At 39.7% G+C, this 26,744-nt stretch overlaps 1 protein-coding gene across 1 annotated transcript; it reads right to left on the reverse strand.

Moving 5' to 3' along the window:
- Positions 1-22,813: 22,813 nt before the first annotated feature.
- Positions 22,814-23,765, reverse strand: LOC108133499 (solute carrier family 25 member 46-B-like). The gene is made up of 2 exons (XM_043211302.2): positions 23,734-23,765; positions 22,814-23,668 (listed from the first exon to the last, which is right to left on the reverse strand). Exons 1-2 carry the CDS (start codon positions 23,763-23,765, stop codon positions 22,954-22,956), a joined length of 747 nt encoding a protein of 248 aa, XP_043067237.1. The 3' UTR covers positions 22,814-22,953.
- Positions 23,766-26,744: the final 2,979 nt, after the last annotated feature.

Below are 26,744 nucleotides of genomic sequence, written 5' to 3' on the forward strand. Positions count from 1 at the left end.
TCTTGCTAGATTGTAATTATTTCGATCTTGAACTCAAGCTATCTCCTTTCGCGACAAATGGAAATATAACGATTAATCTCCATAAATAAATTCGACTTAATAAGTTCATTGAACTATTTATTTCCAATTTATACATTTAATCGTTTAAAGTTATCTCTGTTGCGCTTTAACTATATTCTTCAACATAAATCTCTCCGAGCTGTACTCTCTGGACGTTACCCGTTACATCATAGTTACTGTGAAGTTGGTTGTTGTTCACGACGCCAAACCTTCGTTGCACATCTCTTTTGTAACGTTGTCTCTTACATCCGATCTGATCGTCCACTCTCGGCTACAGAGTGCTTCAGAGAGCCTTAATTCTTTACACGCTACTACAGTGGTCTGCAATCCGTCAAAAATGAGTCTTACTTGCACTGCAAAAAAATGTGAATTTGGTGGATCCATCACGGGTGACTCATACCTGTCTTGTTGGCTCTGCAAAAACTGCTCACATATTAAATGTGCTGGAGGAGGACACAATGGACGGATAAGTGACCTTATCAACACGAAAATTGGCCTGACATGGTCTTGCATTGCTTGTAGAAAAATTGAGTCAGAGATGCGATTTGCGGTTTCGATTTATGAAACAGACGAGAAATGGTTTCCTAGATGTTCGCAAGCAATTCTCGGCCCTTAATAAGCAATTCCACGCTCTTGAAACTCAATTCCTTGGGCTAAAGTTGTTAAGCGAATCCCCCAGACGAAAAATTCCGAACAACAACCTGCTGACTGCTAAATTACTGAATACCCCTATATCCCATGCTGTACAAGTCGATGAATTTTCAACACCAAACATTTTACCGTCGCCTACTTGTCTGCCTACTTATGCTGTTCCAATACCAAGGGACTTGATGAGCCTTCCTTCAGGGCACTCTAATATTTATCCATTGCAAGAAGCGATCAGCGTACCGAGTACAAACCTCGAGCCTTCTATCATCTTGGAGCCGCCATCGTTAGACATCATTGGACAACCCCCATCGTTGGACAACCTACCCTCTGCTCTTGCCGTGATGTCTCCCAGGCCTCTGATTGGTGTGGCGCCAGAAGTTAGATCTTCTGGACTTACGCTGAGGGCGGTTGCTCCTCGTAAGGCCATATTTGTCTCTCGGCTTATGCGGGATTCTACTGTTGATGATGTCAGGAGTCACCTGTTAAACCATCTTAAGGTAGCTCCTAATGAAATGGCTGTTTTTAAGTTTAACTTTAAGCATAAGCGTTCTATTTCTTCTTTTAAAATAGTTCTACCTGATTCCTACCTTGAAAAAGCACTTGATCCTGTAGCTTGGCCTGAGCACAGTATCATTCATGAATTCCTAGCAAAAGACGCTCAGAATCCTATCCCTGCAGAAACTGCTTCAAAAAACTGAATAACATAGTATTTTCCTGCTGCTATCAAAACGTTAGAAGTATTCTGGGTAAGCTGAGCCAATTTTTTACAAAGAGTGCTTCTTTTGATTTTGATGCTATCGTGCTTACTGAAACTTGGCTTAACTCCTCTGTATCTGATTATGAAATTCTTGTTTCCAAATTCAGTGTGTTTCGATTGGATCGTCCAACTTTTGCAGGTGGTGTCTTCATTGCTGTTAGTAATAAGTACCCTGCTGAACTTATTCCTTTCCCGAATGAGTTCGGAATTGAGTTCATTGCGGTGAAAATTTTAACTGGCTTGTCTCATATTTTCCTGACCTGTTCCTACATTCCTCCCATGGCTGAAGATATTGTATACCTTCACCATCCTTGATGCCATTAGGTCTGTTTTTTCGTTGGTCAAGGACCGTGATTTAATCCTAATCATGGGAGATTTCAACCTTCCCTACATTTCCTGGATCCTGTCTGAGATAGACAATTCCCTGCTTTCCAGTTGTCATGACGACTTTATCGATGACCTAACCGATCTTGCCCTGCTCCAAATCAATCCAATTCATAACACTCATTGCAGATTTCTGGACCTTATTTTTTCCAATGTGTCATCCTCTGTGACAGTCTTCGGTCCCCGCCGCTATCGCTTCCTGAAGACTTTTACTATCCTACACTATTAGCATCGGTGTTAATTGTCTTCTAAGTTAAAAATCTTAATTAAAAGTCTTCTTGTGGTGCTCAAACAATCTCCTTTTGCTTAACTGCTCTTAGTGTAAGGTTATGACGTTCAATCGCAGTGTGCCTCATATCGTTTCGTACTCTCTTGGAAATAACGTCTTAGATCGTGTTTCCCTAATTAACGATCTTGGAGTCATTTTTGACAGTTAATAAGGCCAGAGGTGTGCTAGCTTTAATTAAACGTTGGTCTAAAGAATTTGATGATTCTTTCACAACTAAAACTCTATAGGTGTCGTTGATTCGTCCTATCTTGGAATACTGTTCTAGCGTTTGGAGTCCGCAATACTTTGTTCACCAAAGGAGGATTGAATCTGTCCAAAAGCAGTTAAAAAGCTTAAACTGGGATACTGCCACTTCCCTCCCGTCGTATAATATACCTACCTCCTTTAAAAGAGCGCCGTACTTATGCTGGGGTTATGCTACTACATGTGCTTATTCTTGGACAGATTGACTCACAAGTACTTCTTGAAAAATTTAGGTTCTCTGTTCCTAATAGGGTAACTAGATCCTTCCGACCCCTTTGGTTACCGATTTCTAGGTCTAATTTTGCGGAACACGATCCATTTCACGTTATTTGTAAAAATTATAACTCATTGTCCCATCTATTATCCCCTGAACTATCCCTAAATGTAATTAAATCCAAAAATATGATATATTTTTTAACTTAATTTATCCTTAATTTTACTTAATTAATAACTTAATAACATAATTTTAGTTATAATAATCTAGAATAACAGTTCATTGTTAATAAATAAATAAATAATAATAGTCGCAATGGGTTTATCATCAGATGATGAGCTACTGTTAGAGGAAAGTTAAATTTTTTATATTAAAATACAAAAAAAAAGTGAATGGAAGAATTCACACAATTAATTTGGGTATAAAAGCGTTCGGCGAATTTCATCATTTATTTAATGAGCTGCGTAAAGATGAAAAAAAATTTTTTTTGGATTATACCAGAACGAAAATCACCACATTTGATTACATTCTGTTAAAAATTGAAATGCTTATGATTAAAAATTGGACAAATTTTAATAACTTAATATATAATAACTTAATAATTAATAACTTAAATACATAATTTTAGTTATAATAATCTAGAATAACAGTTCATTGTTAATAAATAAATAAATAATAATAGTCGCAATGGGTTTATCATCAGATGATGAGCTACTGTTAGAGGAAAGTTAATTTTTTTATATTAAAATACAAAAAAAAAGTCCTCTTTAGCTGCCAAACTATAATTATTGATTGAATAACCCGTGCAGACTTCAAGAGACCGCTTACCGTAACGGTTAAACAGACACGTCGATAAGTTTAGTGGGAGATGATTACGGGAGCACCATGAGTAGATTCTGGATATATCCTCCTGTAATAAGTAGCTATCACTAATGCAACTAATGGCCTTATAGATTTTAATGTCATCCGCATACATCAAGAAGTAGGAGTGACGAAATCATGAAGAGATGTTATTAATGAAAATAATAAATAGGAGAGGTCCTAGAGAGCTGCCTTGAGGAAGACCAGTGGAGGTGACAAATGGACTTGAGATAGCGTCTTCAATAGAAACGTGACAAGGTCGGTCAGCCAGATAAGACTCGAACCAACTCAATGGGCAGGAATGAATACCTAATTTTATAACTTGGCCAGAAGTGTGTCATCTTTGTCAAAGAGGCTTAATGGTAAGAAGAGTTTCATTATCATTCCAAGGAACCTTCGCCTCCATGTTAGAGGCAAAGTATTTAGCAAGAAGTTCCGAAACGCCCTGATCAAAGTCGGCTACCATATTACCATATCATATGGAAGTAGGTATGCTCGATGTTGAGTTTTTCCTATTGACGCCCTGATCCGAAACGCCCTGATCAAAGTCGGCTACCAAATTACCATATCATATGGAAGTAGGTATGCTCGATGTTGAGTTTTTCCTATTGACAAGCCGCCAAAAATCTATAGATATACTGACCAGATATATACGGCTTCTAAAGCAACGTATTAAGAAATTCCAATTCCCGCTTAAATTGCCGGTACAGCTCCCCTGCTCGAGACCCCCCGGTCTTTATTAATCGTTTGTAATGCTTTTCATCTAGTCTTAAACCGTTTTTATATCTGGAACACCTGTAGGATCTTCGTATTCTCACAGGGGCATAAATATCAATTATATTAAAAAGAGCAACTTAGAATTTAGTGTAACGACCATCAATTGAACCATCCGAAAATGGGGAACCCAATCAAAAGCTAAAATAGATGCATTAATATGATACATGTTAGTATCATTCGGATGATAATATGGAATGGGTAAAAGGCAAAAAACTGTAAAACTCAATAAAAATTGCTAATGGCTTGTGGACTTAATGGTACATTGCCAAATTCTACTTCACAATTCACCAAGTTATCTAGGGTTGCTGGCCCGGGGCAAAGCGAAACATTCCGCCCCTCCCTATTTGCTGTACGAATAACATTAGGAGTATTTTAAGTGTAAATAGGTTATTAATTATTAAAAGCTTATATGTTTGAAAAATTGTATTTCATATCGATTCGTTTGTCAGTTACAACGGAAAAACCCATTATTTGTGTTTTTGCAAGACAAAAAAATAGTACTTTTAGAATATAACTTTTCTGGCCTTGTGCGGAGATAAGATTTTATTAATTTCACTTTACTGAATGATCGCTCACACGAAGCCACGGACAATGTTGGAGTCAGCAAAATTTGCAATGCCGTCACAAGTGTTTTGAAATATATGAAATATACAATAGTATTCCTTTTGGAGTGAGATCAAGACTTTCTCCCTTTTTATGGGCCCTTTTCAGAAGAAAAATTACATCTTTTATATCGTGAAACAATTCCGTACCATTTAAGGGGACCCCCCCCCATTCTCGATTTTAAATTTTGACAATTTTCAATGGGCTGGCAAATGAACATAAATTATTTTTTAGGGTTGTAACTGTGCTTACATATATTAAGACACAAAAAGGAAGAAAATCATTTCACAGAATTTTTGTTTGTTTTGTTTTTGTTGTTGTTTTTTGTGATCAAAGAAAAGCCCTTCTTTTCGGCGGCGCATGTGATTTCCGCTCACTGGAACATCGGAATCCAAAAATTCCAACGGGATTAGAAAGAGTACATGTTTGGCTCTCGTATGAACTAGGATTATTAACTTCGCTCAAAAATTAACAAAATGGCGGACCTTTGAAATTTTTTTTTGAAAATTTTCATTATTTTCAGCCATAAATCGAGTTGAAAAGTAAAGAAGATCTTCACCGATTTGATTTATCCTAGTTCATACGAGAGCTATATATGTATAGAATAACGTGTTAAAATTTGGAACCGATTGGATTAATAGTTTTTGAGTAAACTCATGCGCCAGTCGTAAAAACACTGTTTCGAGAAAAACGCGTTTAAAGTTTTGAGACGGCTCTCGCCGTCGCCTGAGGCTTCCACCATAAATCGGCTATATCTTCAAGAGTTTTTGAAATTTTTACTTGAAATTTTCAGGGAACATTCTTGAATAGTTCGAAGTTCGAATTAAATTTAAAAAAAAAATCGATTTTTTAAAACCGAGAATGGGGGGGGTCCCCTTAAGTCATTAGAATAAATTTCAGCAAATGAGTAGCATTTATCGTTAACTTCCAATAGTTTTCTATTCAAAACTTCTTTATCGTCATCAAGATATTCTTTGAAGTTGAAGAAAAATCCAAAGCGCTCATTCAGCACTCTCAAGCTAGCAAAACAAGTATTGACTTCAATTGAAAGGCTGTCCAAAATTTTAACTAAAAAGCATCGTTTTTTTGTTTTCCACGCCTAATTTGAAATAGTAGAAATATATTTTTAGAACTTTCAGAAATGGAAGGTTCAGTGAATAATATTTGATAAATAACATCGAAGAATAAGTACCTTGATTAAATGTTGCAATAGAAAAACACTGCCTTGATTGGAATGTATGTAAACAAACGCTCTCATAACCTAACACGTATACTGCTCGTTCTCTCTCTCTCTAAGCAAGAAAGTTTATTATGTCGTTTCGAGCGTCCCTTTTCCTTTTGATCACATCATAAAACACATGTATTCTATAGGTACCGTTACATGCGCAGCGCCGTGGGAAAATATGAAATCTCGAAACATATATTGCTAGTAAGACTCGATTTAGCGCCTTTTAGAGTTAGCATTTCCGATCAATCAGTAAATTTTTTTTTTTTTTTTTTTAACGTTGCTATTATTTCTTGAATCTTCTCTTTGCGAGGTGTATCAAATCTTATATTCTTAACTTAACTAACAGTCATATTGACTAATACGGAGTTAGACGGCCCTAAAAATCGATTGCTGGGTTGGGAGGTCGTTGCGTCTCAGGCGGGATACGCTAAAAACCCGAGTCAATCCCCGAGCGAAATATGGGTGCGAAGACAGTTTTTTTTTGCTTCTGGATTTCGTCTTTCACTGCGAGGATGCCCAGATCCCGCTGGATGTTTTCGTTGCGAGCATACCAAGGTGATCCTGTGATAGTTCTCAAGATTTTTGATTGTGCGCGGTGTATGATGTCTATGTTGCTGCTGCTCGCGTTCCCCCACAGCTGGGAGCCATACGTCCAGATTGGCTTTAGGACTGAATTGTACAGTAGTAACTTGTAGTCCAGGCACAGTGGCGATCGTGAGTTTATGATCCAGTGGGGGCTGCTGGATGTCAGTTTTAGGTGCATCTTTTTGTATTCGATGTGCTTAAGCCAGGAAAGTCGTCTATCAAGGTGAACGCCAAGGTACGTTACTTCGTTAGCTTGAGCGATCTGCAAACCGTTTAGTAAAAGCGGAGGGCATGTTTGTCTATTAAAAGTAAACGTTATATGTTTACACTTTTGTTTGTTTATTTTAATGTGCCAGTCGGACAGCCACCTTTCGACTATTATGAGATGATTAGCCAGTTGGGTTGTTGCCTGTGTTGGGCATCTGGAGCGACTAAGGATAGCGGTATCATCGGCGAACGTTGACGTTGTTAGTTGTACGCTCGTAGGAATATCCGCAGTATACATAACATATAGACACGGACCGAGTGCGATGGTGTAGTCGCACGAAGTGGGAGTACCTTATTATAGAGGTATGATTCCAGTAGCATGTGGGTGTATGTTGGCAAATACGTTTTAATTTTTTGCATGAGTCCGATGAGCCAAAATCGTTCAACAGCTTGAGATACGTCGAGGAAAATAGCGCTGCAGTACTCTCGCTGTTCGAAGGCTGAGCGTATTTCGGATGTTAATATGTTCACTTGTTCGATGTTTCCATGGGTTTCTCGGAAGCCAAATTGGTGTGCCGGGATAATATTGCAAGCTTCCAGATGTGGTATGCAAGTTAACAAGTATTTTTCAAACAATTTAGACAAACAAGATAGAAGGCTTATTGGTCTGTATGATGACGGAATTGTGTGGTTTTTTCCAGGCTTCGGTATCATTATAATGATGGATTTCTTCCACTTTTTTGGGAAATAGCCAAGATTAATGATTTCATTAAATAGTTTGCAGACGACCTCTATAGCGCATTTTGGAAGTTCGATCAGCATCTTTTGGTTTTAGCCCTCTTATGACTTTTTCGATTTCGTTCGGACGGAATGAAGGTGCGGCTGGCTGAGGGGAGGACTCTGGCTGAATTACTGGCAGGAGGAATGAATTTGAGGCTGGAAGACACTTTGGAGATGTGTGGCGAATGTTTCAGCTCGGTCTTCGTCGCTGCGAGCCCAGCATCCAGAAGAGTTTCTTATCGGGGTGGTCGTTTCAAGTGGGGCGCTAAGATTTAGGTGGGCCCTCCACAGGGGGTACTCTGTACTTGTTGGCGAGAGATTCTGGATGTACCTCAGCTGTTCACTTTCTTCTTGTTGGTGGGGAGCCTGGTCGATTGATCGGGTTGCTTCCTTAAGGCGTTGTTTTGAAACTGGTGATCTGCTGTTTTGCCAATCACGACGCGTGCGCCTCTTTTCTCGTACGAGCTGTTCAATTTGCTGATTAGATTTGAAGTGAGTTAGATTTGAAGCGAGTTCTCTGTGGGCACTCACGTACTTTTTGTATTTTAGCAAGTTCGTTTTTGGCGTCGTCAGGCTGAAGGGGTGTTCGGTCATTTCTGGGCTTTGAAGAAGCGTTAGAAGCACAGGCAAGTGGTCTGATGATAAGTCCTAGACTGCTTTGGCACTTATTAGATTGCGAGGTTTGTTTTTGTCAGCTTTCGTCAGCTGGGAGTTTTCGTGAGTCTGTTGGCCAGTATGTGGGACTTCAGAGTCACTAGACGTGATCCCAAATGCGTATGTTTAGCGTTGTAGTCTCCTGCGGCTATAAATCGATCCCCAAGTGAATTGTAGAAGTCCATAAATTGCCTTTCCGGGATTGAGAAACGAGGAGGGCAGTGAACGGCAGCGATTGAAAGGATTCCGTTGCTTGACTGAATTTGTATCGATGTGGCCTGCAAGAAGTTTGTTGCAAACCTTTTGTGAAAATGGTGTTTAATGCGTTCTTTGATTAGATCTCCAGTTCCGCCGTGGGATTTCCCATCTGGATGATCTGTGCGGTAGATTGTGTAGCCTCTTATATGAAAGTTGTATTTGCTTGTAAGATGCGTTTCCACCAGTAGCATAACGTCAATATGGTTTTCGGTCAAGAATTGTGATAATTCTAGTTTATGCCGTGAGACACCATTGGCTTTCCACATTGATATTCGTAGCGCCTGCATAGATTATTTAGACTGTTGTGCTACGAGCAGCTGTATCACCATGTTCTGGTTTTAAACAAGCGTTTGCATGGTCGTTTTCATGAATGACATAAGCTCCATCATACTTTGTTGGAGGGTAAGCATCATAGTTTCCAATTTGATGTGTGGCTGTTCTGGGGCCTGTTGAGCGCTTTGAGAGTTAGGCTGAATTGGAATTTCCCTTCCAGATTGTAGAGCGTCGGCATAGGGAAAGCCCTTGGTGGTGTTTAGTGGACCGAATGAGGATCTCGCAGCTTTGGCGACGAAGGCGTAGTTTTTAACTCCGACTCTTGCGACTCTTTAACTCCTCATACACCATACATCCTCTATAGTTTGCCGTATGGTTGCCTCCGCAGTTTCCACATTTCTTCACGGTACTGTCCTTGTTTGTAGTGCAGTAAGACTTGTGTGTCAATACTCTTGACAATTAGTGCATTGCACTGGACCGTTGCGTTTATGTGGCAGGTTGTGGCAAAATATATTGCAGGTTGTAGATTGGGTGAACTTCGTTCTTCTTCAGCGACCTGCTTTCTGGCTTGAGCTGAAGAGGGGTTTTGGCTTTTTATCTTTATTTAGAATGTTAATAACAGTCTTGGCGGCGAAGCCGTTTTCTTTAAGGGCGGTTTTTATTTCCGCGGCGGTAACATCAGGTTCTATTCCCTTTACTACCACTTGTAGGCCCTTACTGCTTTTCAGCTGGTACGTGTAATAGTTTTTCTGTACAGTGTCCAGATATTAGGACACGATTCGGAAGTGCTCTTCAGTCTTGGCTTGCACTTTTGTTTCATGGATGTTCCCTTTGATAAACGGAACAACATGAAAGTTGTCACCGTTCCCAATCAACGACGCAATTTTGTTGACCAGGGCACTCGAGCTTTTCTCCCTAATATAGATAAGAGTGGGCTTGGGATTTTTGCGGTGTCTTGGGCTGGTTGGTTTTTCTCAACCTCCGCCAGTTGGGCAAATCTGTTAGTAGTGGATCTGTCTGGTTCTTTATCGATCTTCAGGACACGGTTAATTTTTGTTTTATTGCCTGCCGGTTTACTCTGCGGGCTAAGCTTGCGCTTTATTTGGATGTAGCGATCCATTCCAGTCTGTGTGGCCGTGGCCGCATTGGCAATTTCCGAAGTTGTTGTTTTTGTACTCGCTGTAGTCGTTGACGTCGCAATACTTTGAGTTGCAGTGGTTGTCGCTGAGATTGCGACATCATTGCGTAGCACAACTGTTATAAAAAGCTTGTCTATTGTTTTTAATAAATTGTAGTTCATCGTCTTTTCGCTTATATTGCGTTACCCCACTTTTTTTATTAGCTGTGTTGTAATGTTAAACGTCGTCCAGAGGATCTATATAGCAAATACCATAGCAACAACCCAGAATGCATATATAAGGCTATTAAATACCACAGATATGGATCAAGTAGTTTATATTAAAAATATTCAGCATGAACCACTTTCAAACTACGAAGTAGTACAAACTGACTTAGAAACCAGAGGAAAAATTGTATTATCCCAACTTTCGAAAAACTTCCTCCTCAATTCAACGAACAACTCACAACATAATGCACCCAGTATAGTTCGGACTAGAAACCGAATCAATCACTGCCAATAATTTCTATAAACAAAAACTGAGATTAACTGATGTTAAACCCGTATATATAAAATAATTTAGAAATCCTCATAGTCAACAAGACGAAATTCAAAAACATGTCCAAAAACTCATTAAATATAAAATAGTGGAACCCTCTGTATCACCTTACAATAGCCCACTATTGTTAGTACCAAAAAAATCACTTCCAAATTCGGAACATAAAAAATGGCGATTATGACTATCGTCAAATTAATAAAAAAAACTCTTGTCTGATAAATTTCCGCTCCCTAGAATCGACGATATTTTGGATCAGCTAGGTAGAGCAAAATATTTCCCATGCCTTGACTTAATGTCGGGTATTCACCAAATTGAACTCGAAAAAAGTTCATGCGATATAACATCCTTTTCAACAAAAAATGGTTCATATCGCTTCACGTGATTACCATTCGGCTTAAAAATAGCGCCAAACTCTTTTCAGAGAATGATGACTATAGCTTTCTCTGGATAAGAACATTCGCAAGCATTCCTTTATATGGATGACTTAATAGTTATAGGTTGCTCTGAAAAACACATGCTCAAAAACTCAACTGATGTTTTGGAGAAATGAAGGCAGCACAACCTAAAGTTACATCCAGGAAAATGTTCATTTTTTACGCATGAAGTCACTTTTCTGGGATATAAATGCACAGATAAAGGAATTTTGCCCGACGACAAAAAATACGTCATTCAAAATTATCCAGTTCCACATGATGCGGACAGCGATAGAAGTGTCATCGCATTTTGCTATTATTACAGACGTTTCATAAAGAATTTTGCAGCCTACTCCCGTCACATAACAAGATTATGTAGGAAAAATGTAAAATTAGAATGGACAGCAGAATGTCTAAACGCCTTTGAACATTTTAAATCAGCATTAATAAATCCAACTCTGTTGCAATACACAGATTTTAGCAAAGAATTTTGCATAATCACAGATGCTAGCAAATACGCTTGTGGAGCAGTCCTAACTCAAAACAAAAATGAACTTCAGCTTCTGGTTGGATACGCATCAAGATCCTTTACTAAAGGTGAAAGCAACAAGAGCACTACAGAACAAGAACTAGCAGCTATTCATTGGGCAATAATACACTTCAGACCATATATTTATGGTAGACATTTCACTGTCAAAAGAGACCACAGAGCACTTATTTACTTATTTTCAATGGTAAATCTCAGTTCCAAACTAACAAGAATGAGACTTGAATTAGAGGAATATAATTTTACGGTAGAGTACCTAAAGGTACTTCATCTGTCTTCATCTAGCTTTCTTTGAGTTCGGACGTCTACTTTTTCGCTCATGTCGCCTCTCGTTTGCACCGAGTGCAGTGCAGAAGTTACTGCTACCCAACTTCGTGGGTGTGAGGCCGTTCGGTGCGCGTCGATCTGCCGGCGTGCCTATCACACCGCTTGTGTTGATTTGCCCTCGGAGGCTATAAAACTACTTATTAAGATTCCGAACTTAATGTGGCAATGTGATAGCTGCGTCATTGGAAATGATTCGCATTCCAAAATTGATAAGCTAAATCATAAAGTTCTAGATCTGGAGTCCCGTTTCGAAAGCCTTAATGCCAAAGTTGACCTTGCCCTGGTAAATGGAGCGGCTGTGCCCGCTAGACGCGCCTCTTCGGCTGGGGTGCATGTTGCTGCTCCCCCTGCTATGCCCACCACCACTGGGAGCATAAAGGCTACTCTGGGGCAGGCCCCAATGGCATCTAAGGGGGCTGTCCCGAAGAAGAAGCGGATCAACCCTAATAGGCGCATTGTGGGACAAGCACCCAGTTGCGCTCAACTTCAAGTGCTTCCCGCCTTGAAATACCTTCATGTTGGTAAATTCGCGACGTCTACCGAACCGGATGCATTGTGCAAATTTGTCGCAGATAAGCTGAACGTGGAGCCCAATGATTTAGTCTGTGCTAGGCTGATCAAAAAGGATGCTGACATCAACGCCCTCAAGTTCGTCAAGTTTAAATTGGGAACGCAGAGCAACATTTCCCTACAGTCTTCAATAATGATTTTTGGCCTATGTCGGTAAAAAACAGTCGGTTTGTTCATGGAGAGCCTGCTAAGGTTATTGACCTCCCGGCGATTCTACCTTCGCCGCATTTGCAATCTTCAAAAAACCCCCAGTAAGCGGCGTCGCTGGCGCTGGTTACTTCTTATTTTTCTCAAGCTTCAGTTTGTGTTCACTTGTGGATGTCCAGCAACAACTAGACGATGGTAATCGAGACGTTGGCAGCGCATCGCTTATCTTATGTCTTTTCGCTGGGCCACTCTCTGGTGCTTTCTTTTCGCCGATGGAAGATGTTTATTTACGTTTTGGACGGGTGGGTGGATCTTTGCTGCGTTTGGATGTGCCTGACTATGAACGCTAAATGTTTTCACCTGGCACTGGATCTGCCGTGCAACTGAACTCTCGCAGGTCTACTGATGAGTCTAATGGAAATTTCTATGTGTCCTTGTCGGCTATTTTGCAAGCTATGCGTATTGGATATGCCTCCACATGCACCAGTACCAGGAGTGCACTTTCACCATCACCGCCTTGCCGTCCAATTCCCAGTTCGGACTGTAGCTACTCGTCGTCCTCGGACCCTATTAAAAGCCTAAAAAACCCTATTCCAAAATATATCGGGAATGAGAACCAAGACCCGGATGGGATTCCTCAATTCTTCTGCCTGCGATTTTGATGTAATCATCCTTGTAGAAACTTGGCTCAATGACAAATTCAGCTCCTCTGAGTTCTTCGAGCCTAATTTGTACCATGTATTTCGAAAGGACCGAGATGCATTCAGTACCCAGTGTGGGCGAGGTGGAGGTGTGATCATCGCTATCCGTCGATCTCTTCAGGCTACACCACTGCGCCTTCCGGTGGCCGACCCTCTACTGGATCAGCTTGCGGTTTCAATCCAGGGCGTCCATGGCCCGTTCGTCATCATTGCATCATACATCTCTCCGAACAGCGCATTTAGTATATATTATGCGCATATGGAAAACATCACTAGTGTCTGTACCAGAACGTCGGACCCTACCGCTTTTATGGTAGCTGGCGATTTCAACCTGAGCTCCGTTGTCTGGTCTTGGGACCCGGAATCTCCCTGCATGCTACCTAGCAACGTTCACCAGAGTCATGAAATTGTAGTTTTAGATCAGTGGTCGGCACCCCAATACAATGATATGATTTTACCGCATTAGTGTTAGTAACGAATAGCAGAAAGTAGGCTGTGAGCATGACGTTTCACACATGTATACTAGAGGTCTGCATGATTGCACTCAAAATTTTCGGTTATTTGAGTACAATAAGTTTAAGTCGCAATTGAGCGTGCCAAACCGTTTCAACAAAGTGAATTGCGGATTGGTAAGGGTTGTTTTCGTTGTGCGCGAAATGAGTGAAATTCAAACCAATGTGGAATGGATAGAATGAGTGAATGCAGAGTAAATGCTTAGAGTACTCGGATAAAATTTTGACATTCTCGTCATTCATTGCAGTTAGAGCAGAAGCTAAAACTAGTTGCAAAATTTTTTGTATACCTGCAAGCAGCTCGGCAAGCAGGTAGCAAGGAGCTACCAGCAAAGAGCCTTTTCAGATGCTAGAAATTTAATTTCTGAAAAGCGATGTATTATTGCTAACAATGCAAATACAATAAAAAAAATTATGTTTTTGCATTCTGTTATGAAAAACTAAATAAATGACATACATACATATGTATATATAATAATTAATCCATGCCTTTCTATTTTTCTATTTCTTGTATTGAAAAGCAACACAAAAACAAAAAATAAATTTGACGTCACAAATGCGACGCACAACTAACCGAGTACTCGGTTACAAAACTCATTTGGTTATTGCGTCGCCGTTCGGATAGAGTAAATTTTTTATTCATGCCTTTACCACATTTGCCAAATCCGTTTTACTCAATGTCTCACTCAGTCAGTCAGAACTTTGAGTGAGAGTGCCAAATGCTGCTTTGACTGTATTCATGCAGACCTCTAATGTATAATATACTGTGTGTGTGTGGCAGAGCTCGGGCAGAGAAATTTCCTATGCCCCCGAGATAGGGCCGTGCCGACCTCTGTTTTAGATGATATTTTTAGTCTGGGCCTCTCCCAAGTAAATAATATTTTTAATGATTTATCCAAATTCTTGATCTTATATATTTAAGTCTCATGTTCCGGCCTACTTTTTAGAGGTTATTTCAAAAAAAATTTTTTGTAATAAAAAAAAATGATATCGTTTCAATTTTCACATATGTTTTTGTAGGCATCATAAACTATTTGAAAATATTTTGTTTAATTTATTCTTGTGTAGTTTAATACACTTTATTGCATGCCAAAATATGTATATATAAAAAAAAGGTAGGTCCCTGGCGCAGGTGATTTCGACTGCTAGAGTCATCCGAAACAAAAGAATTAGAATAGATTACACAGTACGACAGTGATTTGGAACTTTTGAAGAGACCTAGTAGGAATTGTTCATTATAAAACCGTGTTTGAAATTTTTCTAACACCCTCAAAATCTTGATTTTTTTAGAAAAAACGGGTTTTTGGGACTTTTTTGCTCCTAAAAATTCCTAAGCACGTAATTTTAAACCGATTTTAAAGTTTTTTTCGTTTTCCAATAGTTAAATTTTGTAGCTTTTGAAAAAAAATAGGTCTTTAATTTATTTCAACAAAAAGGGTACAATTTTTACGCAAGAAACTGACATTTTTGAATTTTTGTCGTGTTTTTCAGACTGTGACGCCATTTGTTCGGTACAATTTCTTAGAAATGATATCATTTTTGATACATATCATTATTGTCTCGTTAATTCTGAATGAAACGAGACTAATTTCATTAAAAAATTATGAAAATTGTTGAAGTTATAAGGCTTTTCCCAAAACAAGTCAGTGCAATTTTACTAGCGCTCGTGAGTAAAAGTGTGAAAAAAAGGATTAAGCGAAATGCCCTTCCATTTCGCTTATTCCTTATAACTTCAACGCGTTATAACTTCAACAATTTTCATAATTTCTTAATAATATAGGTCTCGTTTTATTCAGAATTAACGAGACAATAATTATATGTATCAAAAATGATATCAATTCTTAGAAATTGTACCGAAAAAATGGCGTCAAAGTCTGAAAAACACGACAAAAATTCAAAAGTGTCAGTTTCTTGCGTAAAAATTGTGAAAAAAATCGATTTTTTCAACCTCACATCCTGAAGAGCGCACCCTCGCGCTGAAGAGCTCATCCGTGCTAAAGAGCGCATCAGCGCTCGCCCCTCTATGCACTCTCTCTCTCTCGTCGGCCGTCGTCGATCGTCCGCTCTGGTTATAGCGTTTATTTTTACTAAGTTAAGTTTTCAGACTTGTTTACGGCCATTTACTTCCAAAACTCGCGGCTCACCCCATGAGGGGTTTGTCGCAGCGTGGCAAAGTCTCACAGACCGCTTTGAGAACCGGCGGCTATTGGTCAACAGCCAGTTGAAGATCCTTTTCAACATCCAGGCTATTTCTCAAGAGTCCGGGGTCACGCTGAAGGAGCTGCAAGCCACCATTTAGAGTTGTCAAACAGCCCTAGAAATGTCCTCCATCAATGTTGAGGCTTGGGACTGTCTCCTGGTATTTATGATTTCCTCAAAGCTCCCCAAAGTCACACTTTCTATGTGGGAGCAATCCGTACATAATAAGGCCGAAATACCAACATGGAAGGAATTAGATAACTTCCTGACAGAGCGCCATCGCACTTTGGAGGCGTTCGACGACGTCAGGCCTAGTGGCTCCGGGCAATTTCCGCCAAGGTCGGGAATTCCTACTGCCCCTCCTCGGAGGCTCAATTCTTACGAGACTCGAGTGGTTCCGGGCCAAAAGGGCTTCGACCTCTGTTCGAGGAAGAACCACTCCATTCGCTTATGTCCGCGTTTCCTAGAAATTGACGTAAATGGGCGCTCTGAATACATTAAGAGGAAGCAGTTATGTTTAAACTGTTTTGCCCGAGGGCACCAGCAGCGAGACTGCACGAGCGCCCATACCTGCTTCACATGCCACAGCCGACACCACACCCTCCTGCACCACGGCAATCCGTTCGCCACCGCTCCAAGTCCGCCTAAGCCAGCAAAGCCGGGTCAGGAGCCGTTCTACTGGGCACGGCCCTTATCAACGGGGTGCAGCGTCCAGGCACGAGCACTGATAGACTCAGGGTCCGAAGCGACTTTCATAACGGAACGACTCAACCTTGTCAAGTTTCCCTTCAAGACGATTCACGCCCAAGTTTCCGGCCTTAATCAGACCATTTCCGCGCAGTCTACTTAATTGTGCCATTTCTTCATTCGGTCGCCGTCTAGACCCGGGCTACAATTAGAGACTGCGGCTTACGTTCTTTCGCAGTTGGCAGGAAATTTGCCTTCATATCCGATTCCGCGAGATCGTCTCAAGGGGCTGCCCGACATTCCCCTGGCGGACCCCAACTTCTTTAAGAGCTCCCAAGTCGATGTGTTATTAGGATCTGACATTCTTCCGTCCATTCTCCTCGGTAATTCCAAGGCTAACATCTGCGGGTCGCTTCTCGGTCAGGAGACCATTTTTGGATGGGTGCTGACGGGCCCATTATGTCCAGCCAACGCCCGCAGCGTGTCCGTGTTTTCCACACGAGTTGCCCGCAGCCTCGGTAACTCACTGGATCAGGGAGATGTGCCCACACAGATCAGTTCGGAATCGGATTCAGGTTGCGAGCACAATTCTGTCTCGACTCCTTGTTCAATTTACGCATCGCATCTCGCTGCACTGTGACAATCAGCTGATGATCCGTCTGATCCGGGCCAAATTCGGGATTCCAAGGTCATATTCAGCACGATGTCGCCACGTCTACGCAGCGCAGAAAAACGGACAGAAAATAAGATTTGCTGATTGAATGTTGTATGCGTAAGGCTGATATCTCAATTTAGGCGGAAAATAAGTTGTTTGAAAAAATTCTGCGAATAGATGGTCTGCAATGTCCTGACCAGAGGTCGCAGATGAATTTTCAAACGTAAGCAGTGGTGGCAAAGATACATGTTTACGCTTTGTGTTTACAAAATTATAAAACTACTTCGGATCCTGAGAAAATTGTATCCGGCAGCGACGAATATAATTCCTGTAACATTCAGCATCATTCACGGTAAAGTTTGAACGAGCTAGTAGATTTAGGATAATTTGAGAAATCAATACTACTGCAGGTTTTTTTATATTTTAGTTAGAGCCTATTTTTAGTATTTTTTAGGTTAGTGAGGCACCTTGTAAACCATGGAGGATTTGATTTGAAGCGGACGGATATTTCCATGGCACAACGGAGTCAAAAAATGTATTTAAAGTAAAATAAAATTTGTCTAAGGTGTCGTTAAGATCAGTGCATGCCAGAACATCTGACCAGTCATATGTATCGATAAGGCTATTAAATAATTTGGTTAATAGTAAAGTAGAATTATGCAATGTACCATTAAGTCCTTGTGATATGCACCACAAGCCGTTGCAACGCGTTGGTAATTAATATTGAGTTTTATAGTTTCTTGCCTTCTGCTTCCCCCATTCCATATTATCATCTAAATAATACTAACTTGTCACTTATTACAATAGTTCAGGGATCGGCACCCCAATACATTGATATGATTTTACCGCATTAGTGTTAGTAACGAATAGCAGAAAGTAGGCTGTGTGCATGACGTTTCACACATGTATACTGTGTGTGTGTGGCAGAGCTCGGGCAGAGAAATTTCCTATGCCCCCGAGATAGGGCCGTGCCGACCTCTGCTATAGTTTCACTATTACACTTATCACTATAGTTTCTTGCCTTCTGCTTCCCCCATTCCATATTATCATCTAAATGATACTAACTTGTCACTTATTAATGCCTCTTTTTCAGCTTTTGATTGGGTTTCCTTTTTTTCGGATGGCTCAATCGATGATTGTTATACTTAGTTCTTGGTTGCCCTTTTTAATATTATTGATACTTATGCCCCTGTGAGGGTACGAAGATCCTATAGGCTTCCCTGGTATAAAAAAGGTTTAAAAAACTTAAAGAATAGAAGGGATAAGCAATACAAACAATTTATAATGACAGGTGAGACTCGAGCAGGAGAGCTGTACTGGCAATTTAAGCGGGAATTTGATTTCCTTAATAAGTTCCTCTACAATCAGTATATATCCGATGTCGAAGCTAGCCTTCTATCCAATCCTAAAGCTTTTTGGCGGTATGTTAACAGCAAAAAGTCAAAATCGGACATACCTTCATCCATATGTTATGGTAATTTAGCAGCCGACTCGGATCAGGGCGTTTCTGATCTTTTTGCAAAATACTTTGCCTCTAACTTGGAGCCGAAGGTTCCTTGGAGTGATAATGAAACTCTTCTTAGCATTGAGCCTTTTCTTAATGTGAGTAACATGGACGTTTTGGACGGTGACCTAGTTGAAGCCACTGGACATTTGACCGAGTGGCTCACACCTAACGTGGACGGTATCTCCCCATACTTTCTTAAGAGGAGTATCGCTTCTCTTTCTACTCCCCTTCAACTACTGTTCTCCTTTTCGCTCTCATCTGGTAGATTCCCCCACCGGTGGAAGATGACTTCTATAACGCCTGTTCACAAAGGTGGCAGTAGGTGTGATGTTACCAACTATCGACCTATAGCCAAAATTTGCAACGTCGCTAAGATACTGGAGCGGATAGTAACTAAAAAATTGACTTTTCTGGCTCGCAATTTCATATCCCCCAACCAGCATGGTTTTTTGCCTGGGAGGTCTACTACCACTAATTTAGCTGTCTTCTCTAAGCACTGCTTTGAAGCTTTTGGAAACCGATTTCAGGTTGACGCCATTTACACGGACTTCTCCAAAGCCTTCGACAAAGTGTGTCATGCTGCCCTTCTGGCCAAATTATATAAATTTGGTATTCATTCCTTCCTATTAAGTTGGTTCGAGTCTTATCTGGCTGACCGACCTTGCCACGTTATTGTTGGAGACGCTATCTCGAGTCCATTTGAGATCTAGAAGAGGGTCAACCACCGGAAGGCGTAGTGATGTAGCCTGAAGAGATCATCACACCACCTCTTCGCACACACTGGGTACTGGATGCACCTCGGTCTTTTCGAAATACTTGGTACAAGTTACGCTCGAAGAACTCAAAGTAGCTAAAGTTGTTATTGAGCCACGTTTTCAAAGGGATGAAAACACCAAAACCACCGGCAGAAGAATTCAGTAATACCATCCGGAACTTGGTCCTCATTTCCAATATATTTTGGAATATAACTTTTAAGCTTTTCTTGGAGTCCGAGGACAAATTATTACTGTCTAAACTGGGAAATGGACGGCTAGGCGGTAATGATGAAAATACACTCTTGGTACTCGAGCATGTGGAGGCATATCCAATACGCCTAGCTTGCAAGATAGCCGTCGAGGACACATAAATTCTTCCATTATAGTAGATTGGATTTCAAAAGCCAAAGCTTGAAGAGAGCGATTGGAGTGGGCAAAGTAAAATGCAGAAACAGAGATAAGAACCTCTATTGAACAATAAAAAAAGTAGAAGAAGCAGAACCAAACTATTCTTGGATTTAAATCAGTGGACGGCCCCCCAATACTTTGATATGATTTAAACGCATTAGTATTAGTAACGGATAGAAGAAAGTAGGCTGTGAGCATGACGTTTCACACATTTATACACAGAAATTTCCTAAGCCCTCGGGATAGGGCCGTGCCGACCACTGATTTAAAGTAAAAAAATGAAATTTGGTAGGTTAGATCAACTGACCAAAAATAGAATATGTACTAAGTTTCAGCTTTCTATCTTCAAAAACACCAAAGTTACCATATACCATTTCCGATCAATCAGTTATATGGCAGCTATAGGATATAGTGGCACGATCTGGTAAATTTTTTTAACATATGTTTACAATATTTTTCTAGATATTTGGTGAAAGTTTCATAGCGATAGCACATCTATAAATATTTATGGCCGCGGTTCCATACAAGCCAGACCACTGTGCGTTGGTAATTAATATTGAGTTTTATAGTTTCTTGCCTTCTGCTTCCCCCATTCCATATTATCATCTAAATGATACTAACTTGTCACTTATTACTATAGTTTCACTATTACACTTATCACTATAGTTTCTTGCCTTCTGCTTCCCCCATTCCATATTATCATCTAAATGATACTAACTTGTCACTTATTAATGCCTCTTTTTCAGCTTTTGATTGGGTTTCCCTTTTTTCGGATGGCTCAATCGATGATTGTTATACTTAGTTCTTGGTTGCCCTTTTTAATATTATTGATACTTATGCCCCTGTGAGGGTACGAAGATCCTATAGGCTTCCCTGGTATAAAAAAGGTTTAAAAAACTTAAAGAATAGAAGGGATAAGCAATACAAACAATTTATAATGACAGGTGAGACTCGAGCAGGAGAGCTGTACTGGCAATTTAAGCGGGAATTTGATTTCCTTAATAAGTTCCTCTAGAATCAGTATATATCCGATGTCGAAGCTAGCCTTCTATCCAATCCTAAAGCTTTTTGGCGGTATGTTAACAGCAAAAAGTCAAAATCGGACATACCTTCATCCATATGTTATGGTAATTTAGCAGCCGACTCGGATCAGGGCGTTTCTGATCTTTTTGCAAAATACTTTGCCTCTAACTTGGAGCCGAAGGTTCCTTGGAGTGATAATGAAACTCTTCTTAGCATTGAGCCTTTTCTTAATGTGAGTAACATGGACGTTTTGGACGGTGACCTAGTTGAAGCCACTGGACATTTGACCGAGTGGCTCACACCTAACGTGGACGGTATCTCCCCATACTTTCTTAAGAGGAGTATCGCTTCTCTTTCTACTCCCCTTCAACTGCTGTTCTCCTTTTCGCTCTCATCTGGTAGATTCCCCCACCGGTGGAAGATGACTTCTATAACGCCTGTTCACAAAGGTGGCAGTAGGTGTGATGTTACCAACTATCGACCTATAGCCAAAATTTGCAACGTCACTAAGATACTGGAGCGGATAGTAACTAAAAAATTGACTTTTCTGGCTCGCAATTTCATATCCCCCAACCAGCATGGTTTTTTGCCTGGGAGGTCCACTACCACTAATTTAGCTGTCTTCTCTAAGCACTGCTTTGAAGCTTTTGGAAACCGATTTCAGGTTGACGCCATTTACACGGACTTCTCCAAAGCCTTCGACAAAGTGTGTCATGCTGCCCTTCTAATTAAACCAAAAATTATATAAATTTGGTATTCATTCCTTCCTATTAAGTTGGTTCGAGTCTTATCTGGCTGACCGACCTTGCCACGTTATTGTTGGAGACGCTATCTCGAGTCCATTTGAGATCTAGAAGAGGGTCAACCACCGGAAGGCGTAGTGATGTAGCCTGAAGAGATCATCACACCACCTCTTCGCACACACTGGGTACTGGATGCACCTCGGTCTTTTCGAAATACTTGGTACAAGTTACGCTCGAAGAACTCAAAGTAGCTAAAGTTGTTATTGAGCCACGTTTTCAAAGGGATGAAAACACCAAAACCACAGGCAGAAGAATTCAGTAATACCATCCGGAACTTGGTCCTCATTTCCAATATATTTTGGAATATAACTTTTAAGCTTTTCTTGGAGTCCGAGGACAAATTATTACTGTCTAAACTGGGAAATGGACGGCTAGGCGGTAATGATGAAAATACACTCTTGGTACTGGAGCATGTGGAGGCATATCCAATACGCCTAGCTTGCAAGATAGCCGTCGAGGACACATAAATTCTTCCATTATAGTAGATTGGATTTCAAAAGCCAAAGCTTGAAGAGAGCGATTGGAGTGGGCAAAGTAAAATGCAGAAACAGAGATAAGAACCTCTATTGAACAATAAAAAAAGTAGAAGAAGCAGAACCAAACTATTCTTGGATTTAAATTAGTGGACGGCCCCCCAATACTTTGATATGATTTAAACGCATTAGTATTAGTAACGGATAGAAGAAAGTAGGCTGTGAGCATGACGTTTCACACATTTATACTGTGTGTGGCAGAGCTCGGGCAGAGAAATTTCCTAAGCCCTCGGGATAGGGCCGTGCCGACCACTGATTTAAAGTAAAAAAATTATTCATTCGCCTTCAAATATATCACATCACTCCCGATGCAATACTGTTGAAATTGAGTGAAGTTTCTTAAATTACGAAGATGTTGCCAGATGAAGTAGGAAAAACAAAAACCCCGTTCTGGTTATTACGATTCAGCCAAACTTGGTGAACTAAAATAAAACAATTTAAAAACATCTTCATTTTTATCTCAATAGATTTGACATAGCTTTTTTACCTGCATATTTTGAATAAGTTGTACATATTTATGCATAAAATGTTTAATTAATTTAAAAGTAGACAAGTTGGTTTATTTAAGGAAATATTTTTTTAACAAATTCTTAAATTTTTAATACATTAAATATATTATAGTCCTCCTTAGTTGTCACTTAATTAATATATTTTAGGAAAAACTATGCTTTACGACATATTCGATGAGCTAGAACTACAAACAATATTATCGATATTATAGTAGTGCACAACTCGTGATGATGGCTGATTTGAAAGAGTTTCAGATATTTTGCTTACAATCAACTTTGATAGTTTAAGGACAGCAAGGTGTGACATGAATTGTAGAATCATTGCGCCAAATCCTTTATAGAGCCCACAAAAACCTTCTGAAAATATGGTCGATTGGTAACAATCGATGGCTCCTTGATAGTTTGTTAGTATTGGAACAACTGCATAACCATTGTCTAAATTGTCAATAATAGTTCGTGTACCTTGTAGTTGAAGACGATGTAACACGGTTTCAAAAGGATAGAAAATGACCTCGGTGGTTATTGTTGTTATAAGATTGGTATATATCTCAGCATTTTGATTTTCTAGCTCATCATCGCAAATTTTTTCAGCACGTTTTTTTCTTAAAGCTGTTAACCGCCGTCTTATAATCCTAGAAGACAGCCCACGAATTACTAAACTGAATAAATACTTTATAATTCCCAATGAAACACATGGCCCTATTAACGCCCAAGCAGGCAGCATTCTGCCCTTCTGTGGTGAACTCCAATACAGAAATCGAAGACTTCCTTCTCGAAATATATCAAAAAGTCCTGGTTTTTCACTTGCTATATCACTTTGGACCGTCTCCACTAAAGATGCAGAATGGAATGTTACAACCACTCCAATGCTGAAACTGAAAAAAATTTTATCAGTAACACATATGAATAAATTGTATTTGACTAAAAAGGTGATATAAACTATTCCAGCAACTTCCGATTTTTATCTGACATATGGGCACTTCCAGAAACAGGCTAACCAGGAAAGAAAAATTGAATGTAAAACAAACACATGTTTTTTTTATTGCATATTCTTTAAGTATATTCTATTGGGAATACTCTCACAAAAATTCATAACGATTAGAACCGAAGCTGTAGCTATTTATAGCGCACTATCTGCATATAAAACTTGAACAAACTTAAAACTTTAAACGCGATTATCTCAGAATCTTTTTTTTGGGAAATTACCTTTGCGGTGGACACGATTACTAAAAAACTACTAATCCGATCAACACCAAGTTTTGACCACTTATTTATTATGATATTAGCTAGTCCGTGAACGAGGGATTTTTAATTTTTTTTAAAACTCCTTTTTTAAAGCACTAAAAACGAAAATCTTATACCTTGAAAAAGTACATTTTTTGTTAAATACGTCGCCATTTTTTTTAATCAAGTTTTTAAGGGGACTTCCCCCATTCTCGATTTTAAATTTTGACGATTTTCAATGGGCTGGCAAATGAACATAAATTATTTTTTAGGGTTGTAACTGTGCTTATATTAAGACACAAAAAGGAAGAAAATCATTTCACAGAATTTTTTTTTGTTCTGTTTTTGTTGTTGTTTTTTGTGATCAAAGAAAAGCCCTTCTTTTCGGGGGCGCATGTGATTTCCGCTCACTGGAACATCTGAATCCAAAAATTCCAACGGGATTAGAAAGAGTACATGTTTGGCTTTCGTATGAACTAGGATTATTAACTTCGCTCAAAAATTAACAAAATGGCGGACCTTTGAAATTTTTTTTTGAAAATTTTCATTTTTTTCAGCCACAAATCGAGTTGAAAAGTAAAGAAGATCTTCACCGATTTGATTTATCCTAGTTCACGCGAGAGCTATATATGTATAGAATAACGTATTACAATTTGGAACCGATTGGATTAATAGTTTTTGAGTAAACTCATGCGCCAGTCGTAAAAACACTGTTTCGAGAAAAACGCGTTTAAAGTTTTGAGACGGCTCTCGCCGTCGCCTGACGCTTCCACCATAAATCGGCTTTATCTTCAAGAGTTTTTGAAATTTTGACTTGAAATTTTCAGGGAACATTCTTGAATAGTTACAAGTTCGAATTAAATTTAAAAAAAAAATCGATTTTTTAAAACCGAGAATGGAGAGGGTCCCCTTAAGAATCCCTCGTTCACGGACTAGACAATACAATATACTAACTAAACTTTTTTGAATTTTGGATTTCGGATGAACCGTTTTCGAGAAATCATGTCCACCGCAAGACACCATCGAAAAAAGACGATTCGGGAATTCGGCTATAACATTTTTGTTATGTAATATTTTTTTATGAAAAAATTTAATTAAGTACCCAGAAACATGTACTAAACAAGGTCGGTAAAACATTTTTCATAAATATTTTCTATGGTGTCAAAAAAAATCGATAAAAATCCATATTTTTGCGCGGTACATCTGTATATAACCCCTTAAATAGCAGCTATAGGATATAGTTGGCCGATCCAGGCCCTTCCGACTTATATACTGCGTGCAAAGGAAAGTGGGGTGTGTGCCAATTTCCAAATCGATAACTTTAAAACTGAGAGACAAGTTTGCGTAGAAACAGACAGACGGACAGAAGGACATACTGACGGACATGCTCATATCAACTCAGGCGGTGATCCTGATCAAGATTCTATATACTATATAGGGTCGGAGATGTCTCCTTCACTGCGTTGCACACTTTTTGACAAAATTATAACACCCTCTGCAAGGGTATAGTATATATAAGATCATGAATTTTAGATAGGGCTCACACTAAAACTATCATCTAAAATTACAATTTCATGACTTTGGTGAACATTGCTAGGTGACTCAGCGTCAGGAGACCAGACGATAGAGCTTAAGTTGAAATCGCCAGCTACCATCAAAGAAGTAGGGTCCAACGTTCCAGCACAGACACTCCATATGCGCATGATAGATACTTAATGCGCTGTTTAGAGGGATGTTCGACCCAATGATGACGAACGGGCCATGGATGTCCTATATTGAAACGGTAAGCTGATCTAGAAGAGGGTCAACCACCGGAAGGCGTAGTGATGTAGCCTGAAGAGATCGACTGATAGCGATCATAACCACCTCCTCGCACACACTGGGTACTGGATGCACCTCGGTCTTTTCGAAATACTTGGTACAAGTTACGCTCGAAGAACTCAAAGTAGCTAAAGTTGTTATTGAGCCACGTTTTCAAAGGGATGAAAACACCAAAACCACAGGCAGAAGAATTCAGTAATACCATCCGGAACTTGGTCCTCATTTCCAATATATTTTGGAATATAACTTTTAAGCTTTTCTTGGAGTCCGAGGACAAATTATTACTGTCTAAACTGGGAAATGGACGGCTAGGCGGTAATGATGAAAATACACTCTTGGTACTCGAGCATGTGGAGGCATATCCAATACGCCTAGCTTGCAAGATAGCCGTCGAGGACACATAAATTCTTCCATTATAGTAGATTGGATTTCAAAAGCCAAAGCTTGAAGAGAGCGATTGGAGTGGGCAAAGTAAAATGCAGAAACAGAGATAAGAACCTCTATTGAACAATAAAAAAAGTAGAAGAAGCAGAACCAAACTATTCTTGGATCTAAATTAGTGGACGGCTCCCCAATACTTTGATATGATTTAAACGCATTAGTATTAGTAACGGATAGAAGAAAGTAGGCTGTGAGCATGACGTTTCACACATTTATACTGTGTGTGGCAGAGCTCGGGCAGAGAAATTTCCTAAGCCCTCGGGATAGGGCCGTGCCGACCACTGATTTAAAGTACAAAAATTATTCATTCGCCTTCAAATATATCACATCACTCCCGATGCAATACTGTTGAAATTGAGTGAAGTTTCTTAAATTACGAAGATGTTGCCAGATGAAGTAGGAAAAACAAAAACCCCGTTCTGGTTATTACGATTCAGCCAAACTTGGTGAACTAAAATAAAACAA

This window comes from Drosophila bipectinata, chromosome XR (assembly GCF_030179905.1).
Source record: "Drosophila bipectinata strain 14024-0381.07 chromosome XR, DbipHiC1v2, whole genome shotgun sequence".
NCBI lineage: Eukaryota > Metazoa > Arthropoda > Insecta > Diptera > Drosophilidae > Drosophila > Drosophila bipectinata.

Excerpts from the sequence above, each read along its gene's own strand:
- LOC108133499 (XM_043211302.2), bottom strand. The coding sequence starts at position 23,765 with ATGTCAGATAAAAATCGGAAGTTGCTGGAATA. Across the intron at positions 23,669-23,733 it reads AATCGGAAGTTGCTGGAATA|TTTCAGCATTGGAGTGGTTG; the intron begins GTTTATATCACC and ends AATTTTTTTCAG.